At 45.7% G+C, this 27,725-nt stretch overlaps 1 protein-coding gene across 7 annotated transcripts in view; it reads right to left on the minus strand.

Annotated features, from left to right (window-relative positions):
• The window catches only part of Sh3kbp1 (SH3 domain containing kinase binding protein 1), a 341,909-nt gene extending 319,535 nt beyond the window's left edge, over positions 1-22,374 (minus strand). For all 7 annotated transcript variants that reach the window (XM_057759526.1, XM_057759524.1, XM_057759523.1 and 4 more), the window contains exon 1: positions 22,012-22,374. In XM_057759526.1, coding sequence (XP_057615509.1) covers positions 22,012-22,015 — 4 coding nt within the window. In that variant the 5' untranslated portion in view covers positions 22,016-22,374. The remainder of the gene's footprint in view (positions 1-22,011) is intronic.
• Between the last annotated feature and the right edge of the window lie 5,351 nt (positions 22,375-27,725).

A 27,725-nucleotide genomic window follows, 5' to 3' on the forward strand; every position in this document is an offset into this window, starting at 1 on the left:
TTCTCATCTACTGTGTCACAAAAGAACTTGACAGTTCTTGAAAGCACAAAGCAGCGGAGGTCAGCTTACAGCAGACTGTATCTTAGGAGTCTGAGAAAATGGCCAGGGCTCTATGAATATGTACACGATCCATTTGCATCCCCTAGAGCAGCGCCCTCCTGAGACGTGATTACATGGGCCGCTGCTCTCCCCACCCCCCACTGCAGGATATAAGCGGTCACACTGAAACCTTTGTGCTTTAGTGGCAAAAATACAACCCACATCTAAACAGAGACCAAATTTATTTAGCCTAGTCCCTACATTACCTCTACAGAGAAACAATCCCAAAGCTCAGGACAAAAAAAACAAAAAAACAAACAAACAAACAAACAAAAAAAAAAACCACAGGCCTTCTTTTTCTTTTCTTTAGGTCAAACATAGTCAGCCCATCTTCTATTTTCTTTCTCCCAAGGGACAGACTGGACTGCCATTTCCTGTCTTCATCTTCCTGCTTCCTCCTTACTCGCTGGCTGACCAGCCCAGCTGTGGCTTGTCAGCTTCAGTGCACACTCCCCCTTTAGCACCATCCCACCACCAGGCTCCAGCAGGAAGGTAGCCCTTTGTGAGGCCTGCTGAGAATTCTACCTTCTAAACTTCCTACCGTGCTGCAAGGATTACAGCTGTCCTCCACCACGAGCTGCAACAAATATCATTGCCCCCTTGGCCCTATATGAGGTAAACATCTAAAAAAAAAAAAGTCCCTAGTATAATATCCCGAATAATGCATCCCCAGCAATGCCCACATCTGAATTACCAGGACCTGTGAATAGCCAGCAAATTGCAATGAAGACTGCTAGTCCGTGGAGATTAACCTGGATTCTCCAGATGAATCTAACATTATGGAAGAAACACAAAGAGTGATGAGATGCTAGGAGAGTTCATCTTCTTTGAAAACTTAGAAAGGAAAGCTGAGCCAAAGAATGTGGGCAGCCTCCTGGAGCTTGGAAAAAAGAAGAGATTTTTCACTAGTTTCCACAAGAAGAAATACAGCCCTGTCAACACCTCGATGCTAAACACATGAGACCCACTTCAGACTCCTATAGAATTTGGAGACAGTACACTTGTGTGTTTTTGTGGTGGTCAGGGCAGTATGGGGGTCTGGATGAGAATGGCCCCCATAGGAGTATAGATTTGAATAGCTGGTCCCTACTTGGTGGTGGATCTGTTTGGGCAAGGATTAGGAGGTGTGGCCTTGTTGGAGAAAGTGTGTCACTGGAGGTGGGCTTTGAGCTTTCAAAAGTGTCTGCCTCTCCCCCCCCCGCTTTGTGCTTATAAATCAGGGTGTAAGCTCTCAGTTCTTCTTGTCGCCATGCCTTTGTTCTGTCATCATGGACTCACCCCTGAAACTGCCCAAAATAAACTCTTTTCTTCTGTAAGTTGTCTTGGTCATGGTGTCTTATCACAGCAATAGAAAGGTAACTAAGACAGGCAGCAACAGGAAACACATAAACCTGGTTATTGAATGTCATAGCAGCATGCTTGGGGTCTAATGAATAAGCAAGTTTTAGTTAAGTAAATTTATCTATGCAAAGTCCACAGCACTTTCATGTCTTGTCTGAAAACATAGCTCCACACCCATAGCTGCGACCAGTTTCCATTCCCCTAGCACTTCATGCCAAAAGACATGGGTCTGCTAACTAAAAACACACGTGGTTTTATGTCACAGGGCAAGTTCTAAAAGGAACACTTGGCTTGTGCCATTCTATGAGGTATCTGTTTGACACAGATCTTTAAAAAGAAAGCCCACTCAGAGTTATTTCTGTAACTGAAGGTGGGCAAGAGCGGGGATAGTAAAATGAGATTATTACTGGGGAAATGAGCCATGGAAGTTAAGCCTCTTCTTTCGTAGCATTTAATGCAACACCTTGCAACTAAGGATGATGACTCCAATTTCCTGTTGAGAGCCATGGACACTCACAGCGTCTGGGTTCAAGTCTCAGTGTTGTCCCTTAGCAACATCAAAGGTTGTTTTGTTTTTTGTTTTTTTGTTTTAATGCACTGTTCTTCTGGCCATTTGTTTAGCTGGTGCCATAAGCTCACAAAGAGCCAGAATCTGCTCTTTTCAACATAATATTCTTGTGGCGAGTGCCCTAAATCCACAGTAAGACAGAGCCCCCCTAAGATGGCAAATGGGGCTGAAAGGGAAGAAACATGGAACTCAGTATCCTTAGTTCGACATATGTGGGTCCCCTAAGCTCCTTCCAACGAGCTGAGAGGGAAAATTCAAACTCTAACTCTGCCCATCTGACAAAGGTCTTGCTCTTTGATTCCTATTGCCTGGACTTGAAAGGAGTTAGGGATAACAAGGGCTAGCCTAAAAATAGAAAGTAATGATTTCCAATGCCAGGAGTAGGGCCACTTCAGCTCTATTTTCAACAAATCTCAGTTGACTAGGAAGCAGCATATGGCTCCAATCATTCTCCAAAGTATAAGAACATCCAAAGGTGCAGCTGCCTATGACACAGGAGATGGTCCCCAAATGAGTGGACACACACAACAACCAAAGCAGACTGCTAGCACCCAAGACAATCGGCAGGGCTTCCAAAAAGGCCAACCACCCTACTACAATCTCCACTACCGAGACAATTTGAATGTGAGGCCAGCTGACGGGAGTTTCCACTGCCAATTTAGAATATGGAAGACTGTGTTTTTTAACAGGAGGACTTTTTCTAAGCAATTACTCCCTAGTGGAAAGAAATGCTCCTGCTGTAACAGCTGGGTCTGGTTCAGGATAAAAACTTTGAGCCCAGCTAGTGAAGGGAATAAGAAAAACATCCCTCACCGGGGAGGAGTACAGGGGCCAGCCAACAACACTTCCGTAAAATGCAGGATGAGAGCCCTGTAGAAATAAGCGTGTGGGCTCCCATATCTCAGATCGACTCTGCACAACCCGGGGCACACGAAGGTGCTGCATTTTAGACTCAGGAGGAAGTGTGGAAAGCCTGAAAGCTGACCACAACGAAAACTGATAAAGATGATTCTTCCGCGGCAGAGCCATGGCAGAGAAACTGAGGAGGAAACAGCAAAGCCAGTAAGCCTGCCAGCTGTTCCAACAACAACATACACACTTTACAAGAGCCTGATCACAAAATGGGTTATTTCTAGGCAACTTCAACGCCAAACAAGCTCCTGTTAATGATTAGTCAAGGGGCCACAAGATTCCCATACATACAGGGCGAGTGGACTGGTCATAAATTCTATCATGATGTCAAAATCCTCCTGTGTCTATGTTTTTAGATGGTTAAAAAGAAAATTGTTTCCACATATGTAAATGTGCCTTACAACATGGCCAATAGAGAGGACTACAGGTCGTGATGGCTTTCTCAATTGCCTCTGACCATGTGGACATTTCAGGCCAGCAGAAGCCAATAAGGCATTCTGTTAAATGATGAGTTCTCCCCTGGTTTGGGGGAAAAAAATTCTCTGCCTTTAAACTCACATTGTTTCTTCTCACTCAACAAATAATTTTCTTTTGCCACCCACCATTATAGGTAACAAATCAGGCTAGATGTGAATCTGAAGGCTGTGATGATGACCCAAAAACTAAGGGGTGGGGCACTAATGTCTACAGAGCATGAGCGTTGGAGTCCTTGAAATCCCTGGGTTTCCCCACAAACCTGTGCTCTTCCCCCAGCACTAACCTGTCTTGAATACTTCAGGAAGCATCTGAGTTAGGGTAGGAGAGAAGGGAGCAGAACTAGGAATGGCTACAAATGAGGCTCCTATTCTTCCACCTTCCAGCAAACCAAGTAAAACAAAGGTAAAGAAGAAGTTTCACAAGCCACCTCAAAAGGAAATAGCTCTTCACCAATTGGTGAACTCTTCCCATTCGTAACTCCTAACTGCACAAGCATCGCTTATTTTAGTTAGCCTTGCTATTTTCTTCTGCTTCCTAAGCAAGAATTGTGAGCTTCAGACTGAAAACTAAGATTTCCCAAGAGAGGATCAAGGACAACAAGGAGGGACTCAAACAGGCTAAGACAACAGAGCCCAGGGAAGCTGTGGGTAGGAGCTGTTAGAGCCAGCAAAGGACACATGAGTGCTGTTGGCTTCTAAAACATCCTAAGTCATCACCGCAGAGAGTTTGTCCTAATGGGTATAAAAATGGGTGCATGAGAATGTGACTAATTACTCAGTTCTTTGTTGCCAGAAGAAAGCAATTAATGGCAAAAGAAAAAAATACAGATTTCAAAATCAGCTGCCTCAAGGAGTATGTATGAAACTGTAATTAATCCCCCTAAAGACACCATCTCCAAATAGGACCATATTGGGTTAGGACATGAACATACGAATGAATCTGGGGGTACAGAAACTTTCTGGTTCATGGCACATGCCAAAAAATGCTTGCGTATCTCCCTGCCCTCTCCACCCAAAACAGATGAACACACAGACTGAAGGGTAAAAAGGCATTAGGAAAGAGGAGTTTGTTTAGTCTAACCACTATGTGCACAAATGTCTGATAAAGGGTCACCACACACAAAAGGGCCCTGGACTCAGGGTGCTACTATGAGGAGTGTGTGTGTGTGTGTGTGTGTGTGTGTGCACCTAATGTAAATGCAGGTACCTCTACTTCATTTGAGACAGGTGCATATGCTAGAATAGCTGGTCCACGAGCTTCTGGGGATCCTCCTGTCCCCATTTTCCATCTCCCCATAGGCGCTCTGAAATTCCAGGAGTGCATTATTGCATTTGACTCGATGTGGATTCTAGGGATCCAAACTCAAGTCCTCTTGCTTGTGCAGCAAGCTCTTTACTGATTGAGCCATCTCCCCACCCAGATTCTGTTTATTTTTAACATATTTGAGCACTAAATATGTTTCAAGATCTTAATACACATCACAGCATCTAATCATTGTGATGGTAGTGGCTCCCCAGCACTCAAGAAAGCATGAATAGAACAGTAATTGGAAATGCCCTTCACAAATGGAATGTGGCAAAACAAAACTGATAGATTTTTAGTCACTAGTGAGAAATGATGTAGACCTCAAAAATATGGTTTGTTTGGGAGAATGTTAGGACATTTCAACTCTATGAGTCACGAACTACTGGAAAACAAAACCCTATCCTCAACAAGTTTACCAGCTCTGATAATGCCTTAAAAATGTATGTATAGCCACGAGGCTCCCAAAACTACGGTCATATGATACAGCAGAAACTGATAACTATCTCCAGTCCCCATCTTCTCCTTCCTCTTTTTAAAAGAAATAAAAACACTTGGCTCCCACAATGGCGCACAGAATAACCACTGCCCTCACATCTGTCCACAGCACAAGTTCCAGCACCTGTGAGTATGTTACTCAACACTGCAAAAGAGCCTTTGAAGGTGGGTTAAATCTCAGATCTTCAAGTGGGAAGAATGTTGTCGATTGACTGAGTGGGCCCGATGTAATTGTGGGGGATTTTAAAGATTAAAGAGAGAGGCAGAAAAGACAGAAAAGGAGACAGGATGAAGGAAGCAGAGGCCGGAGTGATGTCAGGAAGTGGCCCCTTGAAGCTGGCAAGGCTAAAAGAGGATCATCCCTACCTTGGCATTCTGAACTCTAGAACTATGGAATGATTCCGCATTGCTCAAAGCCTCTGAGTTTGTGATAATTTGTTATGGCAACAGAAGCAAGCACTCCTCACCATCAGGTTTTGTTGGCACATGGTTGCCCAGCTGATGGTTACTTTTCTTTTTCAATTTTACTTTTAGTCCTGTGTATGTGTGTGCTCACATAGAAGCGCCTGCAGAAGCCAGAAGAGAATACAGGATCCCCCGGAACTGTAGTTACAAGTGGTTTGGAGCCATCTAATGTGGGTGCTAGAACCAAATTCCAGCCCTCTGGAAGAGCAGCTAGTGCTCTTAACCACTGAGCCACCTCTCCAGCCCTGGAGATGACCGTTCCATAGACTTGTGGAGCTAGCTATCTTTGAGACTGGAATCATATTCTTGCCATGGGGTGTTCTCGATGGGTATAGCTGACTGCGATGCGACCAGCAGCTTCCTTAACAAAGGTACACTGCCATGGGGTGCTAGGTTAGGTGGTGCTATGGAGCCAGCATCAACTATGTGGATAACAGAGAAGGAGCCTGGTTCCCACAACCTTGCAGAGGGCAGCAGTTTTGCACCTGAATAGTCTTGTGATCGGCTTGATAAAGAAGAAAAGGCTATACCTTGGGGGGTCTCTGGGAAAGAGCTTATATCCGAATACATCTGGGAGAGCAAATACTGTTGAGAATGGGAACAGCAGAGTTCATCCTTTGATTTATGTTTTCTTCATCCATTGGTTAAGAACGAATGCTTGATACACACGCTTTGGAACTCCAACAACTTGAAACCCAGCAAAAACCACTCTTTACTATCACTTTTGAACTTTTAAACATGTGTACTTTATATGTGTGCCAGAGGCATTTGTAAAAATGGTGATAAGAAGATGCTGGAAGTGATGTGTCAATTAGCTGGACATAGGACAAACACACAGTGGCATACTCAAGACAATGGAAGGAAAAATAAATGAACTGAAAAAGTAGACCCAACAAGCAAGTCTCAAGTCTACAGTTTCAACCCCAGTTATCAAACTAAAAACAAGCAAAACCACACAAGTGTAACAAAGGGATCCATATGAGAAAACTTACTCCAAAAAGGGAGTGATGGCTTTTTAAGAAGACTCTTGGTAGATATTCCTTCCAGGTCAGGCCGGGGGGGGGAGGGGGGAACGGGGGGGGGACGGGACACAAAGAACAAACACACGTGCACTATGTGAGTTCCTCCGAAGAAGACTGGGTTCACAATCACACACTGACAGGGGTGCCTAATGTAGCCCAAAGGACATCAAGTATCCCACCTACATTCAGAATCATTTTTAATACCTTGCACCATGTGAAAAGGCCCCTATGAGAAGCGTATGAAGGATAGATTCTCCCTGTGGTTGGAACACAGAAGAGAAAATGGGAGACACAGGTATACACAAAAGACTCCACTAAGCACCTGTCACAGAGCCGACATCTCTGAAACACCATCTCGCCTCTGTCTGTATTGATTTGAACTTCGGCAGCTTAATTTATGCTTAATTTGTGAATTCATTTCAGGTTTATACTTGTAAATGAGCTAAAAGCAAAAGCAGTTTGTCTGTAGTTAAATGCCTGCATTTTCAAGTAACATTATTATTATATAGTTTAAAGCAATTAAAAAGGAAATTCTGACACATGCTACCAGATGGATGAACCTTGGAGATAATATGCTGAATGAAATAAGCCAGACAGTCACAAAAGAATAAGTGAACTCACAGCATGATCCCATCTGTATGAGGGACATAGAAGTAAATTCACGGAGACTGGGAGTAGGATGCCAGCTGCCAGGAGGACCGGAAGAGTTTCACCTCAGAAAGATGGAAGGATGGATGGTGATGGTGGTACACCACAATGGGAATGTTCTTAACAACGCTGAGCTTCAGGCGTGGAAACTGAGTGTGTGTGTGTGTGTGTTACATGTATATGCCACAGCGCACATGCGGTGGTGAACAACTTTCAGGTAGGCTCCCTCTTGTTTTTTGCTGAGTCCCGAGTACTCCAGGCTAGTCAGCTGGAGAGGCCCTAGGCTGTTCTCCTGGTTCCACCTCCCATCTCCCCTAGGAGTGCTGAGATTTCAGATACACACCACCACATCTGGATGGTTTCATGTGAGTTCTGGGAATTGATCTTGTTCATCAGGGTCATGTGGCTAAGTATTTTCACCTGCTAAAGCCATCTTCCCATTACCCAAAAAGAGTAAGTTTATGCTTTGTATAACTTACCACGATAAAAACAAATAAATGCTAATAAACATTCAAAAGTTTAAGGCAAAACAGGGGTTCATGGGAAATAGTTCCCTTGTGAGGGGAACTTCAACATTAGTCATTTGAGCAAACCTATTTTGAGACTCTGAATCTCCAACTGGGCGAGGAGGGGGGTGGCCAGCAGCTGCCAGAAGTTTCTTTAAAGCTCAAAAAACTGTCTTCAGCCGGGCGGTGGTGGCGCACGCCTTTAATCCCAGCACTCGGGAAGCAGAGGCAGGCGGATCTCTGTGAGTTCGAGACCAGCCTGGTCTACAAGAGCTAGTTCCAGGACAGGCTCCAAAACCACAGAGAAACCCTGTCTCGGAAAAAACAAAACAAAACTGTCTTCAAATATGGTGGGCTTTTCCAAAATGGACACTTTTGCTTCTTTCTGGATAAGCAGACTTTGCTCAGAAGTCTTCTGCTTCAACCACTGTTTGTATGATTCCAGAAATGACCATACCACAGTCTCCTCCCAGTGAGGAAAGGGAAACTTAAGCAAACTATGGCCATGGGTGAGACTTCAGCTGTCTTCCAGTCACTATGTTCCAGATCTTACACTTAACAACCACCCAATAAACATTTGGATATGTTCATGAATCCCAATATACAACAGTACCAAGTTAACTACTCTGTTTACCCAACAAATTCACAAGTTATAGTTGTAATCTGGTAAGGTAACATAAACACAGTAGATACTAATGCTTTTTACCAACTGTGAATTTCATAACTTTCACAGAAACCTGCCCCTGGGAGGTCATCATAGATAGTCAACTACGTTTTTACCAAGTATGCAAGCTGACATTTAGTGGATACTTGGCTAAGGAAAAAATTCTTTACCTAAGGTTGTCCATTAATAAAACGCATGAAATGAGAAAGATTTTAAGGTGTGTCTCCAGACTGGGTCCTGGTAGTTATAGTCACTCTGCTTGATGCTTTTTGAAGACTGAAGAGACTGAGGCTTTCTGTGTATGTGTGTGTGTGTGTGTGTGTGTGTGTGTGTGTTATCTTTGGGACTGGGTCTCATCCCATAGTCCCTGCTGAAGCTGAACCCACACCCACACCTATTGAACTTTTTTTTTCTTTTCTTGAACAGGGTTAGGTCTCACTGTGTATGTCAAGTTGTCATAGAACTTGTGATCTTCCTGCCTCTGCCTCCTGAGTGCTGGGATTCCAGGTGTGTGCACCACCACACCCACCTTTGAGCATAACGTTTCAATCATAATTATATCGTGGATGATGACACAAAGCTTTGTGGTTCTGGGGAAGAAAGTTCCTGCAAACATCAGTCAGGTGGTGAAAGTCAAAGGAGGAAGGGAAGGAGAAAGAAAGAGAAGGGGATGAAAGCAAACCCCCAGGGAGTTTCAGTTTGCACTGGGTAAGAGCCATGGGTAATCTCTGCAGATGGTACAATGGTGTGGGGACAGGAAAGCCTCAGCCACTACTTCCTTTAGAGGCATGGTACAATTCATTTTCTCCCCTCCCCACTTTAAGTCAAACAAGTTCTTGAAGCAAAACTGTAAGAAAACATAAGTGGGTAAGGCTCGTCCCAGGCCACAGGTGATAAACTCCCAAGACCGAAGGAAGCCGTTCTCATTCTCATCCACAGAGCCCCTTCCAATTGCTGAGAAGTCCTTGCATATAGGACACAGATAAAAAGTATTCCGCCGCCCACCACTTCATTTCCTTAAGGGGAAAAAGGGGAAATATGGGGGCTGGAGAGATTTCTCAGTAGTTGTCTTTGCTGCTTTTGTAGAGGATTTGAGTTCGCTTCCACAGCCCCCATGTCAGGTAGTCAGAACTTCCCATAACTCTAGCTCCAGGTGATCCAATGCCCTCTTCTGGCCTCCACAGGCATCTGCACACGTGTGCACATACCCACCCACAGATAGACACATAACTAAGTAACTAAAAAATAAACACAAATCTTAAAAAGGGGGACAATATTACATCCTTATAATACAAAGATCATGGAAGCAAACTAAATGCTAAATGATGGAGAAATTAAGATACATGAGTGCAACTATTCAGCTACTAAAAACATCGGCTAGAAGATTACTATGAAATTAAATGAAAACATGAATATGTATGTGTGTACATATCATGTAAACATATCCATAATCATATGCTAAAAATCCCCAAAAGAAATATACTTGCTGTGCTTGAGATATGGCTCAGCAGGTAGGAGTCCTCACTGAGCAAGCATGACAACCTGAGTTTGGATCTCCAGAAGCCATGTCAAAGCCAGACTCAGTGATATGTGTCTAGAATCCTGTGGCAAGATGGGAAGTGGAGACAGGAGAATCCTCAAAGGGCAGCAAATCTGGAGTGCACAGCACAGCAGCAAAGAGATAGCCTGCCTCAAAAGCAAGGTGCAAAGTGAGAACTGGTACCCAAGTTTGTCATCTGGCATACACAGACACACACGGACACCTCCCCTGTTGACAAAAATAAATAAATATTTTAAATAAAAATATCAAAATAAAATGATAGGGGTTGCATTAAGAACTGTATGGGTGGTTAATTGAAGTTCTCCTGTTTGATATTTTCTAATTTCTGCATATAAACATTATGTGCTTATAAATAAAAATTCTTTAAAGCTAGCTAACACTGGAGCCAGAATAAAACCACTGCCCTAGACTCTCCCAGGCCCTCAATAGATAAAGCCCTCTACACCCCACTGAGAAAGCCCTGATAGCCAGCACCTCCCTGTTGGGTGTTCCCCTAGACTCCCAGCTGGCTGACTGTCCCCTGGGAAAAGCCTCCTCACCCTAGTCCTCCCTCCCTAACTCTTCCTGCCCTTTGAGGAGGCCTGTCTGTAGAGGCAAAGGGTGGATGCTCCCCAAGCTTCCTCTTCCCTAGGGAGAACACACATCCCCCCCCCAACCTTTTCCCGCACATGGCCAGCTTAACTTTAGACCACAGAGATAAACAATATTTTTATTGGCTCCAAGACTGAACAAAAAAAAAGAGATAATAGTACCTTTGAAAATCTGAGGGACATCTGAATCCTCTATGGGAGATGGTTTAAAGGAAAAAACAGGAGTCAGAGAGGTGGGGGTGTAGGAGACAAATGGGTTGGGGGGATGGGGAAGAGAGAAGGGTTTCAAGGAAGAGAGCTGGGTTAGAGGAAGAATCCGGGGTAGACAGCTGGGATCCTGTAATGTTAGCACTTGGGAAACTGAGGCAGAAGTACTGTGAGGTACAGGCCAACCTGGGACAAAAAGTAAGAACCTGTCTTAAGAATGAGGGAAGGGGAGACATGGAACAAAAGGGATGTAGGAGAGAGGGCTATAGACCAGAGGAGAAGGGGGCCAGAGTGAGGGAGAAGGGTGGAGAAGCTAAACACAAAGAGAGAGAAGGGTGAGAGGATGCCCAGGAGAGAGGAAGGGGTCAGGGTGGATGGGGTGGGAAGTCACATAGACAGTGAGGGGGATAGGAGACAGGAGCGGGGGGGGGGGGGGCTAGGGGACAGAGCGGGGGAAGATAGGGGACAGAGTAGGGAGGGGGCTAGGACAGAGCGGGGGGGGCTAGGGACAGATGGGGGGGGCTAGGAGACAGAGTGGGGGGGCTAGGGACAGAGTGGAGGGCTAGGACAGAGCGGGGGGGGGCTAGGGACAGAGTGGGGGGCTAGGGACAGAGTGGGGGGCTAGGGATAGAGCAGGGGGGGCTAGGGACAGAGCGGGGGGTCTAGGGACAGAGTGGGGGGCTAGGGGACAGATGGGGGGCTAGGGGACAAATGGGGGGCTAAGGGACAGATGGGGGGCTATGGGACAGAGAGAAAGAAGGAGGGAAGATGAGGAAAAGAGGTTCTAGATTTTTATTTAAAAATAATGGAGGAATGTGAGGGTGCTGGAAGAGGCCAGGAAGTGAGGAAGGAGAAAGATATGGGGGGGATGAGAGGAGGTGAAGAAACAGAGAAAGTGGGGAGGTGTAGGGAAGAAGGCAGGAGAAAGGGAGAAGCAGACAGCCAGAGGGAAGCAAGATGGGAGAGTCCCTTGTTCCCTTCCCTCAACTCATAGCAGCCCCAGGGGTTAACCCAGCAGGCTATGGCTGTTTTTCACAACAGCTTCATCTCTTCCTCCATTTAAAAACCCACAGGTTCCCTAAAACAAACCAGACAATGTCACAACTGTACCCTTCCCCCGTGAAGTGTTATCACCAACCCAGGCAAATGCCTCCAAATGCTTTTTACCGGCCACCAACTCAAAACCAGAAAACTGAACTCCATTAAACAATACAGGCTCTCAAAGGGGGAAACACACACACACACACGATTCAAGAGTATGACCCTCTTCACAGGAGAGGCCACACTGCCTCTCATCATTAGTCCCTGTGTTAAGACAAACACAGCACAAACAGACCCACGGCACGCCCTGATATTCCAGCTGTCCCAAGGGCAGCCCCACAAGCCCACCATCACACTGGATACTGTTCTGCAAGGCAGGACTTCGGGGCCATCAATGTACCCTGCCACCCCCAGTGTCTGTCATGCGTCTGCCACCAAGTAGGCCTCCTTAAATTTTACAAGACGATTAGAACTAGGTACTGGCCTCGCTGTCTCCTTGTGGCTGGGAAGCAGCCACCTCTGTGGAGGGATGGATACTGACTCCAGTGGGCTTGGAGTTCACAAGAGAAATCTGGAACTGAGAACAAAGCAATGTGCACATGGAAATTGCAGTATGCTCTGTGAACACGATGCGGACAAGGGAGAATGCGGACAAGGAGAGACAGCCATCGTCCTGCTGGCTGGACCAACCTCGGTTCCCGGCTCTCCTTCAGCAGGTATCCTTGGCTTGCATGAAAGTACCCTGTAACTGAGGATAAATGTTGTGTTTTTCAGATGAGCGGGCTCCGGATGTATACACACACACCACACACACACTCATGCCCAGTGAAAGAGGAAAGACAGCTCTTAACTCAGCTAAAACCTTAGCCCTAGATCAGCTGAGAATCAGGATGGCGTTTCTATCAGTTAAGAGCACTGGCCAGTTAAGATTTCAGATTATAACAGTCTCTCGGAGAAATTTTTCCAAAGTCACATGTACTGTCAAAGAGAGTGGGGAAGCTGGGGTGCTGCTGACTTGGGCAACATATGCGACGTCCTGGTTCCATCCCTACCACAGCAAAGACAGATGAATGAACAAGAGGACTCAGCCACAGAAGTGCACAGCACAGCACAGCCCCAGTGAGCAAAAACCACAAATGCAATAGAAATGTACTCATCATCCATCAACTACGACGTTAAAAAATGAGGGGGAAAATGGAGATAACTACCTATCCATCGCATGAAACCTCCTGCAGAAAAAAACCCCAAAAGCAAACCACCAACAGCCGATGAGAAGGGCCACAGTCTATCTGGAGGTCACGAATAGGAAAAAGAGACTTTCATTTTTGTTTTCTTGAGTGTCTCATGTACCAAGGTTCTCCTCAAACTACGTTCATACCACCACAACCAAAAAAGCCTTTAGCTACTTGTATATTTTTGCCTTTAGCGTTCTGAATATTGTGAATAAGTAATCTATTCTAAAATCTAGCTTTAAAGATAATATTAAGTTGGCTGGAGAGATGGCTCAACAGCTAAGAGGTTGCTCTTTCAGAAGATCCAGGTTCGGTTCCCAGCAGCCACATAGCAATTCACAACCATCTGTAATTCCAGTTCCAAGGGATTAGATGCTGTCTTCTGGTCACTGCAGAGACCAGACATACAAGTGGTCCACAAATATATACACATGCAAAACATTCACACACATAAAAGTAAAATTTTTTTAAAAAAACTTCAAAGCCAAGTGAAGTGGCACACACCTGCAATTTCAACACTTGGAATGTAGAAGCAAAAGGCTCAGGAATTTAAGGTCATCTTCAACTGCAGAGTGAGTTTGAAGCCAGCCTGAGCTACATGAGAGATTATCTCAAGACAAAATAATACTACTACTAATTTCGAAAGTTCTCAAGAAAGCACCTGCAGCTCCCAGACCAAACAAGCAGATCAGCAGAGCAGTGTATGAGCTGCTCTTCCCTCTCAGTTTCTCAGTTGGTGACAATTCCCGCCCTCCCAAGCCCACTTCCCAGGATGGTCCAAAACCATATCACTTTCCTCCAAAAGTAACTCACCATCAATTAACAAACGCAGCACAACCTGTCCTGGGTATCCACATGAATTCACTGATGGGCTGTAGCTGTGCTTCCACCCGTTCTCCACGAAATAATTTACTGAAGTTGGCATAGTATCTGTGGGCCAAGTCACTCAGAAGGCTTGGGCAGGGTTATCCCTTGAGGCCTAAAGCTCCAAGACCAGCCAGGGCAGTAGAGCGAAACCTCTCAAAAACACAGTAGTTCATTTGTAGAACACATAGTTCTACAAAGAGTAGAGCTGAGTGGTTTAACTATCCCATTTTGATCAAGTTTTAACAGATGATTATGTTTCGTTTTTATGACCAAGGTAGGAGAAAGGCAAACTTCATTTACACATCCTTACAAGTCAAATGAATTTCACTCAGCAGCCTGTCTGTAAAATGCTCAGGCCGAGGCAGCTCCCAAAACTATCTGGGAGAGAGAGAGAGAGAGAGAGAGAGAGATCAATCCATAAAGAAGCTGGCCAAAAAGAGGGGACATCAAAGCAAGGAAAGTCTTTCCAGACCTTGTCCAAATCCCACTGATTCCCAAGGAAGCTACTACTCAAGCGCCTCATGCCAACTGCTTCGGGATGTCAAAACACATAATCAAAGAACTAACTGGAATGATTAGATGGGACACCAGGCTAATTACAAGTGCACAGGGAGGTGGCAGGTGATGGATAAAACTCCTGTAGCCCCAGAAGACCAGAACAAGAACAGGGCTTTGAGTCTTCAAAGTCTAGAACAATCCAGAAAAAAAAGCCAGCAAAAACACAAGAATTGGTGTTTACATGCCATAACCTGTAAGGAACTGAAGGGTTTTGTTGTTGTTGTTGTTGTTAGTTTGTTGGTTGGTTTTAGGGTTTGGGGGTTTGCTTTTGGGGGGTTGGTTTTTTGAGACCAAATTTCTCTGTGTAGCCCTGGCTGTCCTGAAACTCACCCTGTAGAAGGAGCTCAAGTTTAAGGAGATGGTGATTTCAATTGTCTATACATAATGTTCTACAGCACTCAAAGAGATGAATTTGCTATGCAAAATGGGTAATTAATGAGCATCAAAATATTTATAATATATACTCCAAGATGGTGGGGGGAGTAGTAAGAAGCCTCTCCTTGCCTCTCTGTCCCTGCACCTGGGGACAGACTGGCCTCCTGGGGTGGCTCCAGCACTTTCCTGGCCACTAGAAGGAAAAAGTAAGCAAAGACCTTTGCTTGCCAACTCAACACTCAACAAATAGCGCATGAGTTTTATTATTACTGCTTTTCCTCCTAAAACTAAATATAAGCATGGTTTATCACTGAGGTAAAAGCCACTGGCTACAGTCTGTTTAGTTTAAGTATCCCCTGATGAAAAAGACAGAGCTGCCCAAAAGATAAGTATCTACACAGCACAAGGATCAAGTTGGAAAACAAGTGCTCACCATCAACCGGTGACCTTTTTCTATGGGAAGGAATTTCAGGGACAAAACTATTGACTACCATCAACCGTGGATGTGTAAAATCTAGGCATCAGTTTGGCATTGCAGTGTTCTCTTCCAGAATCCGGGCATGCTCAAGAAATCCCAATGATTCCTAAGGAAGCGACTACCCAAGCAAGTCGTGCCAACTGCTACCGGATGTCAAAATACACCCAGATGTCTGTCCTGAGAAGACAGGGATGTAACTAGGGAAGGCACGTGGAGGATAAGCAAGATGAAATGTCTTCCAGAGGAAACAAGGGCCAGAGCATTTTCAAAACAACAAAACCATGCTTCCTTTTTCCTGTATTCCTTAAGAAACCTCGACTGGGTGCACTGGGCTTTCAAGTTTTTCTCTAAAGTACCTAATAGGCCCGGGAGCCCCTAGGAGACAGGGACTGTGAGCTTCACATTAGAAAAGTACTATAGAGGAGTGACATAAACAGTTTTAATGCTGGGGAGTGGTGATGGCTGCAGAGCACCATGAATATGATTTCATATTACCAAATTGCGAACATAAAATAGTAAAGTTTCTTACATACATTTAGCACAAATTTAAAACGTAGTGATGTATTATATCAAACACCAGGAAACCCCATGGTAGAACTCAATAAAGCTGACTTTTAAAAACATACTGGGAACCAGGTGTTGTAGTCCAGGCCTGTAATCCCAGCGCTAGGAAAGTAGAGAACTCAAACCAAATCTTGAAGAAATAACAAGTTCCAGGCCAGCCTGGGCTACATAGTGAAACTGTCTCAAAGCTAGGGGTGTAGTGCAGTGGTAGAGCCCTTGTCTAGCAAGCCTGAAGCTCTGGGTTTAGTCCCAAGTACAGTAAACACACACACACACACACGCACGCACGCATGCACGCACGACACACACACACACCTTTCCTGCTGAAGAGGCTACAAGAACCACTAGAGAAGTGGGATCTTGACACTGACAGAGAACATAGAAGTTGGGCGTTGCTGTCTCCTCAATTTTGGAGTCATCGGTTGCTGCTAGGGGGCCACACACTATAACTCCATGAGCCTCGGCCTCATCGGCAAGTGGAATAGGCCGTGACAAGACAGAATAGTCTAGCGTTTCGATTCCAGAGACTGAGAAATGACAACCAGAGCAAGGAAGAAGTGTCTGTCTTGAAACTTGTAGTTCTTCACCCAAGCCACGTGACAACAGGAGCTGTTGCAAACAGACCTTGCCAACCTAATTTGCCCCCAGGAGGGGGAGGGTATACACAGAACTGTACAAACACGCGCACACACTGCTGGCAGTCCACGGTCTCGGGCATTACAAGTAGTAACTACTCTTGGGTGAGAGGGTTACTCAGTCATTAGCATATGGCACTTGCTGTATGCCAGGCAGTAAGCCAGGGCAGTGGAGGTGGGGGATACCCAGTTGGAGATGACAGACTTCATACAAGATGAAATATTGTCCAGTAATCTTTGGAGCGGTCTTCATGAGATGAATGAAGGGTATAGAAGCTACATAATGGGCTCCTCAAGAACCTCCATGTCCTAATCCTCAGAATGTGGGACTCGTAAAGTTAAAGCTCTTGAGAAGAGGGTTTCCTGATTCTCAAGTGGGTCAATAAATAAGATGTGAGAATAGGAAAACAGAGGCAGGAAAGATGCAGTTAGGAACCAAGGCAATGCAAGAGCCCATAGAAGCTGGACAAGATGAGCAAAATCCTCCAGAAAGAAGGCAGCCCTTCCCACACTTTGATAGTGACCCTATAAAACTCACTTTGAACTTTGGACCTGCTGTATTAAACCACTAGCTTTGTATTTATCTGTTATAGCACCAACAGGAAACTTATACAGGACAACTACAAAGCATACAAGAGTTGCATGCACTCCCCAGGGAAGGAGCTGTATGGGCATAGACTCAGAAGACTGAACACATGTGGAAAAAGAAGGTCTGGAGTGGCTACCAAGCTTCAGGAGATTCTCTATGGCAGCGGTTCTCAACCGGCCATAAAACTATTTCATTGCTATTTATAACTGTAATTTTGATACTGTTATGATTTGTAATCGGAATGTGTAAACAAAATCGTAATGCAGATATGCAGACTATCTTATATGTGACCCCAAGTAGTCAGTGACCCACAGGTTGAGAATCACTGCTCTAAGGCATTTCCCAGAGGGCAGGCACATGGGGCCCATTCCAGAGACACTTAGGGCTCAACTAGAGATGGCAAGAGTAGTAGGGGAAACTGGGAGTAAGTAAATAGGGTGTCTAAGAAGCCAAGAAATTGGGTTCCAGTCTTCAGAGACTCAAAAGCTAATTCAAATTAATTCAAAGATTCTGAGGACTGTGTCTGTGTGTTTTGTGAACAGGAGGCAGACTGTTCATGAGTTACAGTGGCCATCAGGGCAGTGCCAGAGATGGTCATCCTCAAAGGTGCAGGCTCTATGCCTCAAGAACCAGCAGGGAAGAACAAAGATAAGACCAACAAATGCAAAGCGGAACTATAAAGGAGGTGTCTGAGTCTGCTCTCCATTGCTCTAACCAACTACCCTGGGATGGGCAATTTAGAAATGGTTCAGCAGGTAAAGGGACTTGCTGAAAACTACAACCACCTGAACTCCATCCCTGGTACCTACAAGATGGAATGAGAGAACCGGTTCCCATGAGTTGTCCTCTAACCACCATGAGCACATCATGGTGCATGTGTCTGTGTGCTTGAAAAGTTAAAAATTAAAAAAGAACCTCCTAGAGGACTTATTCAAATGCTGATTGCTGAACCCCACTGTCCAAGGTTCCTGATTTTGTAGGTCTGTTGAGATACGACTGAAGAATTTCTGTCTCTCAAGTGATCCCAAGGTACGGCCCTCTGCAAACCACTGTCAGTAGCTCTCCTCTATCACTGAAAGGGTTCTGGCATTTGCTGGGGTTCTTTCTTTCTCACACAGCACCTGATCTCTTTGCTCTCAGCAGCCTGCACTGGATTACTCCATGTATTTCCCTGGTATAGCTTTCCAGTTGTTCATTTCTCTCAATATTGAACAAAAGCCCAAGACTAAAGCTAGCTGATATTAAAGTAGTAGTCGTGGAACATGTCCTTAAAATAAAAAATAAAAAAACAGAAGCCTTGCTCCCCACCCACCACCTCCAGTCAACTTTGAGGAGCAGAAAAGGGGATCCTACTACTGGGAATCTGGCTGGGCGCAACATCCCTCAGAGCAGCAGCATCAGGCACGGCCAGTCTGTGATCAGAACAGGACAAGACACAAACAAAGCCACCCCGTAATCATGTGTGAACACAGACAAAACATGAACTTTGTCCAAACTATAAATGCGAGCAGCCATCCCCCAGTCTTGCTAATGTGAGTATCTGCTGCTTTTATACCAACCCCAGATTTTGCCTGGCTCCAATTTTTCCCTCTTCTAGAGAACATTTGTTAAAATAGTCAATCCCAGAAGTAGCTCTGACAGCCTCCAAGCCAGAACAATGTCTGGCTCCTTCAAATGCTCCCTGAACCACCTGACACAGACACAAAGCCCCGAAGTCTGCCTCTCTCACACCCCGTTGCTCAGAGGTCCCATGGTCCTCATGGTGTGCAAGAAGAAAACTCAGCTTGTAATCCAGGGTGTGTTCCCAGGGAGGGTGGGTGACTCACGCTCTCCTCAAAGACATCATCCTCACCTGCTCTCCAACCTACACGAGATTCCTCTTCTCATCTTTCAGGACGCTCACTATAGCTTTGATTTACACACTGCCACATCCCTTGCACACACATCCTCCACTAAACTGAGAAGTTTAAGTGGGTCAGTTTAAATGTAACGCACACCTGTTTCCTGGCACAAAGCAGGCGATAAATACATAATGAGATGGACGGCTAGGTAGACAAATACTTATCACTGCGGGTAGCATACTTTAAGAAATTACAAGCATGAGCATTTTCAATAGACACGAGTAATGCAAAGGTAACTGGAGGAGTAGAATAGGAAACAACCAGGTCTCTGCAACCAGCAATGGACTCTGCAAAACAAAGGGGAGAGCCCTTTCTTCCATATTTAACTCAAGAAATGTTTATAGAAGGCATTGCGTTGTATTGATTTTAGCTTTCATTCAGCATGGTCAACCACCGACACAGCATTGCCCCAAGCTGCCCAAACTTTGTTGTTACTCTGGAAATCCTTCAACGTAAGTCACTTGCTTGGCTTGCAAACCCTTCACTACTCCCAGATTTGGGTCACAGTACTTGTACTGCTCTAATTATAAGAGGCTTTCCCTGTGTCTGACACCATAGGCCCCTCCCAGGAAGTTCATAGTGTTTTGTAAGAGACCACTGCATAACTAGCCAACTGCATTTCAGGGTTCGGGATTTCGTGACTTTCAGTTAGTGTTCAGATCATGGACTACATGATATGATTTGATTATGTTACTCATCAACAGAAAAATCATCAGGCCAAGCAAGATTATCTAAGTGGTAAATGAGCTAAATCTTCTGAAAACCAGAGAGATTTGGAGAAAGGGAGTGTGTGTGTGTGTGTGTGTGTGTTTTCTTGTGCCATCTCGCACAGAATACTAGCACCACTAGGTCTTTCTATTAGAAAACAAATAGAATCAACTATTAAATATCTGTACTTCATTGCAAATATACCACTAAGGACTCTTTAGAAAACAGCAGGTGATTTTTCCTCACAAGCGACTACAAACACCTTAAATTCCACTTAGGCACATTGTAATGAATTAAATGGCATTCATTTTGCTCTTGGTGCCTCTGTGTATGAACTCCTGAAATAAATAATAATTGATTGCTGCATAATGGCTACAATTTTAAAATGATACTGGAAAGGGCTATAAATTGCAGAAGCACTCTCTCATTTTCTTAAGAGAGTCTAAAGAATGCAAACAGTTTAGATCTCAGTGATAAACAGGTCTGCTGCTTCTTAAAGGAGACGCCATCCTCTTTCCATTGAGACCTACAAAGCCTGCCCAGGCAAACTGACAACTTCCTTTTGTATAGAACTCTTTCAGTAACCCACCCCAAATGAAAGGTCATCCTAACAACATTTCTTATCATGTTGGGAGAAAGCAGGGCATTCCAAAGTGACCTATAAGGGTTTAAAGGCATTTACTTTGGCCATTGGACTCAATCATCTTAAGGCAAAGCAAAACAAGAGTATGAATTAAATGTCGTGTCTTCCATGGAGCAGGAGGGTTGGGTCCATCCACTCAATATTGATTTAGAGCCTAATCTGCACCAAACATCAAAGAAACCCATTGTGAACAGCACCATACAACACAATGCCATCCCAATGGTGACTGAGCCCAGGTAGAGGAGATAAACAGGTAATACTGCCCTGGGGAAAAAGTGTCATATGAGAAAGGAATTCATTTAGACCTGGAGTGGTATGACATCACATCAGAAAAGGGCTCTGGGAAAAAAGTGACACTTAAGTTGAGAGGCCACCAGATCACTACCACTTTGGAAAAGGGAAAGGCATTTTGGAAAACAATGACAAATGTGATTTGAACTTCATTGACCAACAACTTACTGGGATGGACGTCTCCTTCAGTGCTTGTGTATGTATGAGCATCCTGCGACTCCTGCCTACCCTTTCTGGCTGGTGTACCAACATCCTATTACCTGAATACAGAAAAGTCTCACTTTATGACGATTTATTATAATGTGCAGCCTGCTATGCTTGGCCTAGAAACACCCAAAAATAAGCTGCTAGAGGCACAAAAAGCTGGCTGGCTATCAGCAAGACTTAGGTAAACCAAACGTTTAATAGAGACCAGACAATCACAAGTCCTTTGCTCAATAAAGTGTTGGTTCCTCTGGGCAGTAAGGTGGGTCCCACACCGTCAGGTCTATAGTAAATGGGACCCAGAAGACCTAATGCTAGCTGCCTACATGGAAATAATGTTTTCTAGGTAAATCAAAAACTGGATCACCATTTCCAGTTCCCGGCCCTGCAGACTTAGAGGAGGACATGGGAAGTAGCCTTTGAGGACCTCAGAGTGGAGAGAGGGCCAGACTGGGAGAAGACAGAGAGAGTGAGAGCTGGAAGCACAAGCGGGCGTTGCAGGAAGAGCTCAGGACCCTGGGACAACCAGCCCACCAGGCCTGGTACTGGGGCGTTTCCTAACCTCCCATCACCCCATCAGCCGGCAATAAGGGCAATCTGACCCTCCCCCAAAGACCCCGAGATTCTAGGTTCTTCTCAGCCCGGGCCAGACAGGCACCAAGAACCCCAAGAACCCTGCAGAGGGCCGGGACCCACTAAATCCAGGTACCCGCGTCCGCAGCGCAAGGGAGGGTGCGCTTGGATAAGAAAAATGGCAAAGACAAAACTCTCCCCGCCCACCCGAAAAAGCCAACCACACCCCCTGCATCCCTCAACCCAAGCCGCCCCGGAGTCAGCCCCCGCGATTCTCTGCCCAGGCCCCCTCGGGTTCCTGTCCCTGCCGCGCGCGCGGGCTCCGCAGGGACACTAAAGCAAGTGAGAGTGAATCGGGGTGCGCAAGGCGAGGGAGGGCGCCCAGCGCGATGTCACTCTCCGGGCCCGGCTCCGGGGCGCCCTCCCCGGGTCCGCGGTCCCGGGATGGGCGCGCCGACCCTACACACAGGGTTGAGCAGCCCCAGCACTCACCCATTGGCGCCAAGCCGGGCCGAGCCGCCGAAGCAGCGTAAAAGTTGGCGGAATCGGGCGTGGGGTTCGGAGCGCCGAGGTCGCGGCGCGGGGATCAGGGACACTGGCGTTGGGACGCGGCTGCAGCTGGGGGCCGGCTTCTTCCTCAGTAACGGTGGTAGAGGCTCAGCGCCGCCCGCTGCTGCCTCTGCTGCCGCTGCCGCTGCTGCCCTGGGGCGACTCCTGCTGCTGCTGCTGCTGCTGCATCGCGGCCCCGCTGCGCCCGGCTGCTCCGGGTTTCCTGCTCTCCGAGAGTGGAAATTGCGAAAAAGAAAAAAAAAATCACCGCCCTGCCCAGTGCAAGGCGGCCGGCTCAGAGCCTGCTCTCCCCTCCTCCTCGCGGCTGCGAGGCTCCGCAGCTCCGCCCGTTGGAGAGGCGCGGCCGCCAGGCGGGGGCGGGGCCGAGGGGCGGGCCCAGGCAGCGTCTGGCCTGACTCCGGGGCGCGTCCGCTGGCGGCGGGGCTCGGTGGCCCCCCTCCCAGTCCACTCTGCCTCGGTCCGAGTTCCGCCGCGGTCGCCCCCTATCCACCGATACTCTGCTCACTCCCGGGGAAATGCCGCGAGACTCCTCGAGACCGGAGGAGATTTAAGGGGTCTTTGGGGGTGGGGGTCTCGGAGTTGAGGGGCACGTGAAAAAGGTGGGTCGGAAGGCGGAACCCCGGCGAAGGAGGGCTGGGGGAGGGGTAGCCGTCGGCAGGTGAAGAGCCAGACACTTGCTGGGTTATTAACAGGTGACAGCATTGGAAACAAGGCTGGTAGCAGGAGGCTCTTGGAGAAAGGGGTCTTTACTAGCTGCAGCTTGGGAACGCTGGCAGTCCAGGTGCGAGTTTGGAGCGTGGGAAGTGGTGGGCTTGATGAAGAGCCCAAAGCGAGGCTGCTGGGCAGGTGCGCCACTGGGCACCGCCTCTCACAGGATTGGACCCTCCTTACACCTGACCCAGTGTTGCCTGGACCAGGTGTGGGGTTCTACTCCTTGGGAATTTTTCTAGGTCCGGAGACAAAGCTTGGCTCCTTTTCCATAAGGCATCGTTGTGTCATATTGACCTCAAACCTGGATGGCCAACAATTTAGTGGACTCTAAAATGGAAATAGACATTCACAGGAATTCCTGGGCAATCACAAGCTCCTTTTTCGGGGTTCATTCCCCACCACACCTTTCAGTCATAAAGACTTGTCTGCAACCACATTAATTTACCAGCCTGTTATTTCCTTTCCACTTTTCACCATCTGGTGGTAGGAAGAGATAGTGAACTAAAGACAAAATAGACGACAGAGAAAGTGAGAAAAGAGAAATTAGATCACTGGCCCCTGCAAACGGAGGCTGGGGACTAGTAAACCCAAAAGTTATAAATAAAGGCTGACCCCATGCCCAAACGAGAGCTGTCTTGCATATGCAATGAATAATAATGGGGCATCATGTGTCCATAGTTGTAGCCTAAGATTTCTATAGACATGTCTTCTGAAAGGAAAAAAAAAAACTCATCCACAAGGCTGAGGCTAAGAAGATCATGAGTTTGATGAATTCTGACTTAAGGGCTAGCCTGGGACACATAAACATGATCCTGGAGATGAGGAAGAGGAACGGAAGAATAGCAGCAGTATCCTTCTCTAGATACTGTCCATGGGTGCCACAGCAACCTAGACTAATCAAAACACAGAAGACTCATCCACATAGCTGTCCTGTTCATTACATGCCTTGACAATGCATGATCCAATCAAGACAACGAAATCTTGTAGTTGACAGAGTGAGACTCAGAGCCTGACTTACCTCACTATTCCTAAATGTAACAAGAGCTTCTCTGAGATCTGTCCAATTCCAAAAGTGGCTCTCTTGGCCAAGACCCAGATCATTAGACCATCCTAATTTTCTCTCAAAGACATTCAGACCCTGGAAAATGGCTGGGCATGTGTTCAATATGAAAATAGCTGAGCTAGACTTGTGGTGGCTTGGCACCTGGGGTGCCAAAGATTTGTGGTTGCTGACCCATGCATTCTCAGAATGATGTGCCAAAAATCATTAAGAGCTCTGTTTACTCTTCCAGAGAACCAGGGTTCAATTCCCATTATGCCCATGGTGGCTCACAACCATTTGTCACTCCAGTTCCAGATAATGTGATATCTGTCCTCTTTTGGCCTCCGTGGGCACTGTACACATGTGGGCATTTGCACCCATACAAATAAAATTTTTAAAACAAAGTTGTTACTGGAAAGATAGCTCAGAAAGATAGTTGTTACTGGCTACTATTCCAGAGGTCCTGAGTTCAATTCCCAGTAACCACATGGTGTCTGTCTCACAACCATCTAGAATGAGATCTGGTGCCCTCTTCTGGCCTGTGGGCATAGATGCCAGCAGAACACTACATAATCAATAAATGAATCTTAAAAAAAAAAAAAGTCATTGAACACTGTTGAAGCCTACCAGACTTACCTGGACATCAAGGCATCCAGTGCAACTAAAGCAACAATCAGCACAGGACTCTTCGGGGAGAAAGGGCTTCTCTTATCCACTGTTTAATCTTAGTCTTAATCCTAGCCTTCTAATTGAATTGCTTTGCCAATCTCACACAAGTTAGGGTCTTGGTCTGTGTTTTGTATAGCCCAGAGAATAATCTGGGATAGCCATATCTTCAGTTTATTGGGTGTGTTTATTAAGTATATAGCAAGGCAAAGTAAAAAAATTAATAGCAAGAGATGGATAGCAAAATATCAAATCAGGTGCACACAGCATCTAGCAGAAACTGACTGGGGAAGTGAAGGAGTGGGCTGGAGTTTCTGACTTCTCTTGCCTGTAGTGGGCACTTTTAGATCATGGATAAACAATAGTGGCATCTGTTGGAAATGGTAACTTTCTAGGTCTTCTCAAGGACACAGTGGTTTTACTCTTGGATTGTTCTGTAGTCTACTTCCTGATAAAGAGTTAGGAGAACAAGCCCATCCCCAGAAAGGAGGCTTTGGAGGACACTTTGAGACAAACATGCTTGGGTCTGAAATGGGGGTGGGGGCAATCCCAATTTCAGAGCTAGCTTCTCAGTGAGCTCAAATAGCAAATAGCACAGGCTCATTTTGCCAATATAATGTCCACTGCAGTCTGTCTCAAAACGCTTTCTATTTGCGGTGCTGGGACTTGAACTCAGCGAGTAGGCACATGCTGAACAATTGAACTGTGGTCCAGCCTAACTTTTCTCTCTTGATCTAAAGACCTGCATCCTTAGTCCCCGGTCTGAGTGTACTTCCTGCAATGCCAGACTTGGCATTTTATCACAAAAGAAAGACTGATAGCAAGACTTATTTTTTTAAAAAAAGTTCTTGAGGAGTGCCCTGACTTTAATGCCTTAACTAAACCAACTGTCACTTCTATTCAAAACTTGAGAATTTTTCATCTTGAGTTTCTCTAAATTACAAATGAACATTCCTTTTTCTCAGTTATTGTTCCGTTCCTCTGAATCGTTCCTATTGTCCTTTCATTTTCCCCTGAGAAGCTTTTGCTGACCAGCACAAGAGAAGCGAACGTCAAGACTCCAGTCCAGCTGCTGCCATGAATCCTAGTGTAATTCCGCATCCTGCCTCCTTCCTACGAGTGGCTCCTTTAAACAGAATAGCTAATAATGCAGGATTGCAAACATACTCCAAATTATGTTAATTCATTTCATGAATATTTCTAGAGAAAGGCAATTGTATTTCATGCCACATCTTTGTCTCACTGAACTCCCATTTCTGCCAGAATACATAATGGGTTTGGAAAACGCCAAGTATCTGACTTGTCACAGTAAAATGGCATCATATGATTAAAAAGGCACCACTGTGTGGCTCAGTGGTAGCAATGTTTGGGATAAAAATTGAAGGTACTTGAGCCTTTGCTTCTCCAGCACTTACAACCTGTCATACTGGTTCTTTCCCTGTACTCGGGCTTGACATCTGTAATTTACATGTAATGAATGATACTTTGCTTTGATAACCTTTAATAACATCTTTACATTATTATAAATTGCATGCTGAGTGCTTTACAAAAGACGGTCATTATATAGTACTTTTGCTAAGCTTTATGGAGAGCAAATCTCAGTGCTAGAAGGTAAAGACATGCTTAAGAAAAAAAAAAGTGTCCTAAAGGCCAAAGCTGGAACAGCTCAAACTACACATAAAATATATTGAGGCTCTGGAGAGACGGCTGCAGTCAAGAGTGCCAGTCACTTCTCCGGAGGACCCGAGTTCAGCTCCTAGCACCCAGGCTATGTGACTCACGATCACCTGTAACTCCAGTTCCAGGGAATCTGATGCCCACTGGCCTCCGTGGGCACCCTCATGCATGTGGCGCACACACATACACTCGGGTACACACAGATATACATAATAAAAAGAATAAAATCCTTTAAAAATCAACAAGACGAGAGTAAGTCGTCCTTACAGAGAGATTCCAATTAGTAAATGAAAAAGAACTGAAGATGAGGGGCAGTACCATTACAGTACCAGGATAGGCTGGTCATGACCGTTCATAGCTGCACTCTTGAGAGACTTAGGCAGAAGCTTTGCCAGCCTCAGCTATCAAGTGAGATCCTGTCTCCAAAACAAGATGGGATTGGAGAGGTGTGGTTTGACAATTAAGAGCTCTTACTCTTCTCTCCAAAGACCTAGTTCACTTCCCAGGATCCACATAGTGAGTTCCAGTCACCTGTAACTAATTCCAGCTCCAGAGGCTCCAGTGCCATCTTCTGGCTAACTCTGGTTCCCGCATGCGAGCAGTGCCCATGTTCACAGGCATGTACATCAATAAAAGACACAACAAAAGAAAGTTGCAGTAATAGTGTAAGCACAAGCTGACTAATATCCCCAAATTACTGGGTGAAAGTTTAAGTAGAAGAAGGGCATTTGCATAGTCTCAAAGTAGTTGCCCCTTCATAAATGTTTTCATGCTCACAACACGGGAAACCAGTAACTTCAAGTGGGGAATGCCAGAAAATAGCCCGTTAGTGAGCAAGGTCTGGTGGCCACGAATTTAAGACTGTCTTTTCCATTCTTCCTTCACGTTGTGTGCATGCTGGGCTAAAGGTAATGCATGTCAAAGGTCAAAAGCCATAGAATGAACGAACATTTTACTGTATTGTGTTGAGCAGGCTTGAGACCAGTCTTGGAAGAAGCCACTTTTGCTTTCTCATTGACTGAATCCTTTCCAACAAATTCCAGAGAACAGGGTTTATCTGATCTGCAGAGAGGCAGAAACTATCAAATGAGAGCAGATCTTTCAAGACATGGCTAAATCATGATTTCCTTCAAAAAGTTTCCCTAGCAAAGGAAACAGAAAGGAAGCAGCAAAAAGGTGACGTGCGCTTTCACGCACCTATAAAACCACAGCGAGTGTTCTTGTTTTAAATCTAAAGAATGGAGGCAAGAGCCAGCAAGCCTAATGGCCTGTGTTTGACCCCCCCCCCCGGACCCACATGGTGGAAGGAGAGAACCCAGCTCCCCAAAGTTTTCCTCTGTCCTATCTGTGAGTTGTCACACACGTGTATGGCTAGCTGAGTAATCCACTTCCAAGGCAAGTAGTCATAGCAAAGTTTCTCAAGAATGGACAAAAGGAAGGGCTGGGGAGACAGCTCAGACAGTAGTGTGCTTGTTAGGCAAGCATAAAGACCTGTGTTCGGTTCCCCGAGCCCACATCAAAAGCCGTGCACAGTGATGCA

The sequence above is a fragment of the Chionomys nivalis genome, chromosome X (assembly GCF_950005125.1).
Source record: "Chionomys nivalis chromosome X, mChiNiv1.1, whole genome shotgun sequence".
NCBI classification, from domain to species: domain Eukaryota; kingdom Metazoa; phylum Chordata; class Mammalia; order Rodentia; family Cricetidae; genus Chionomys; species Chionomys nivalis.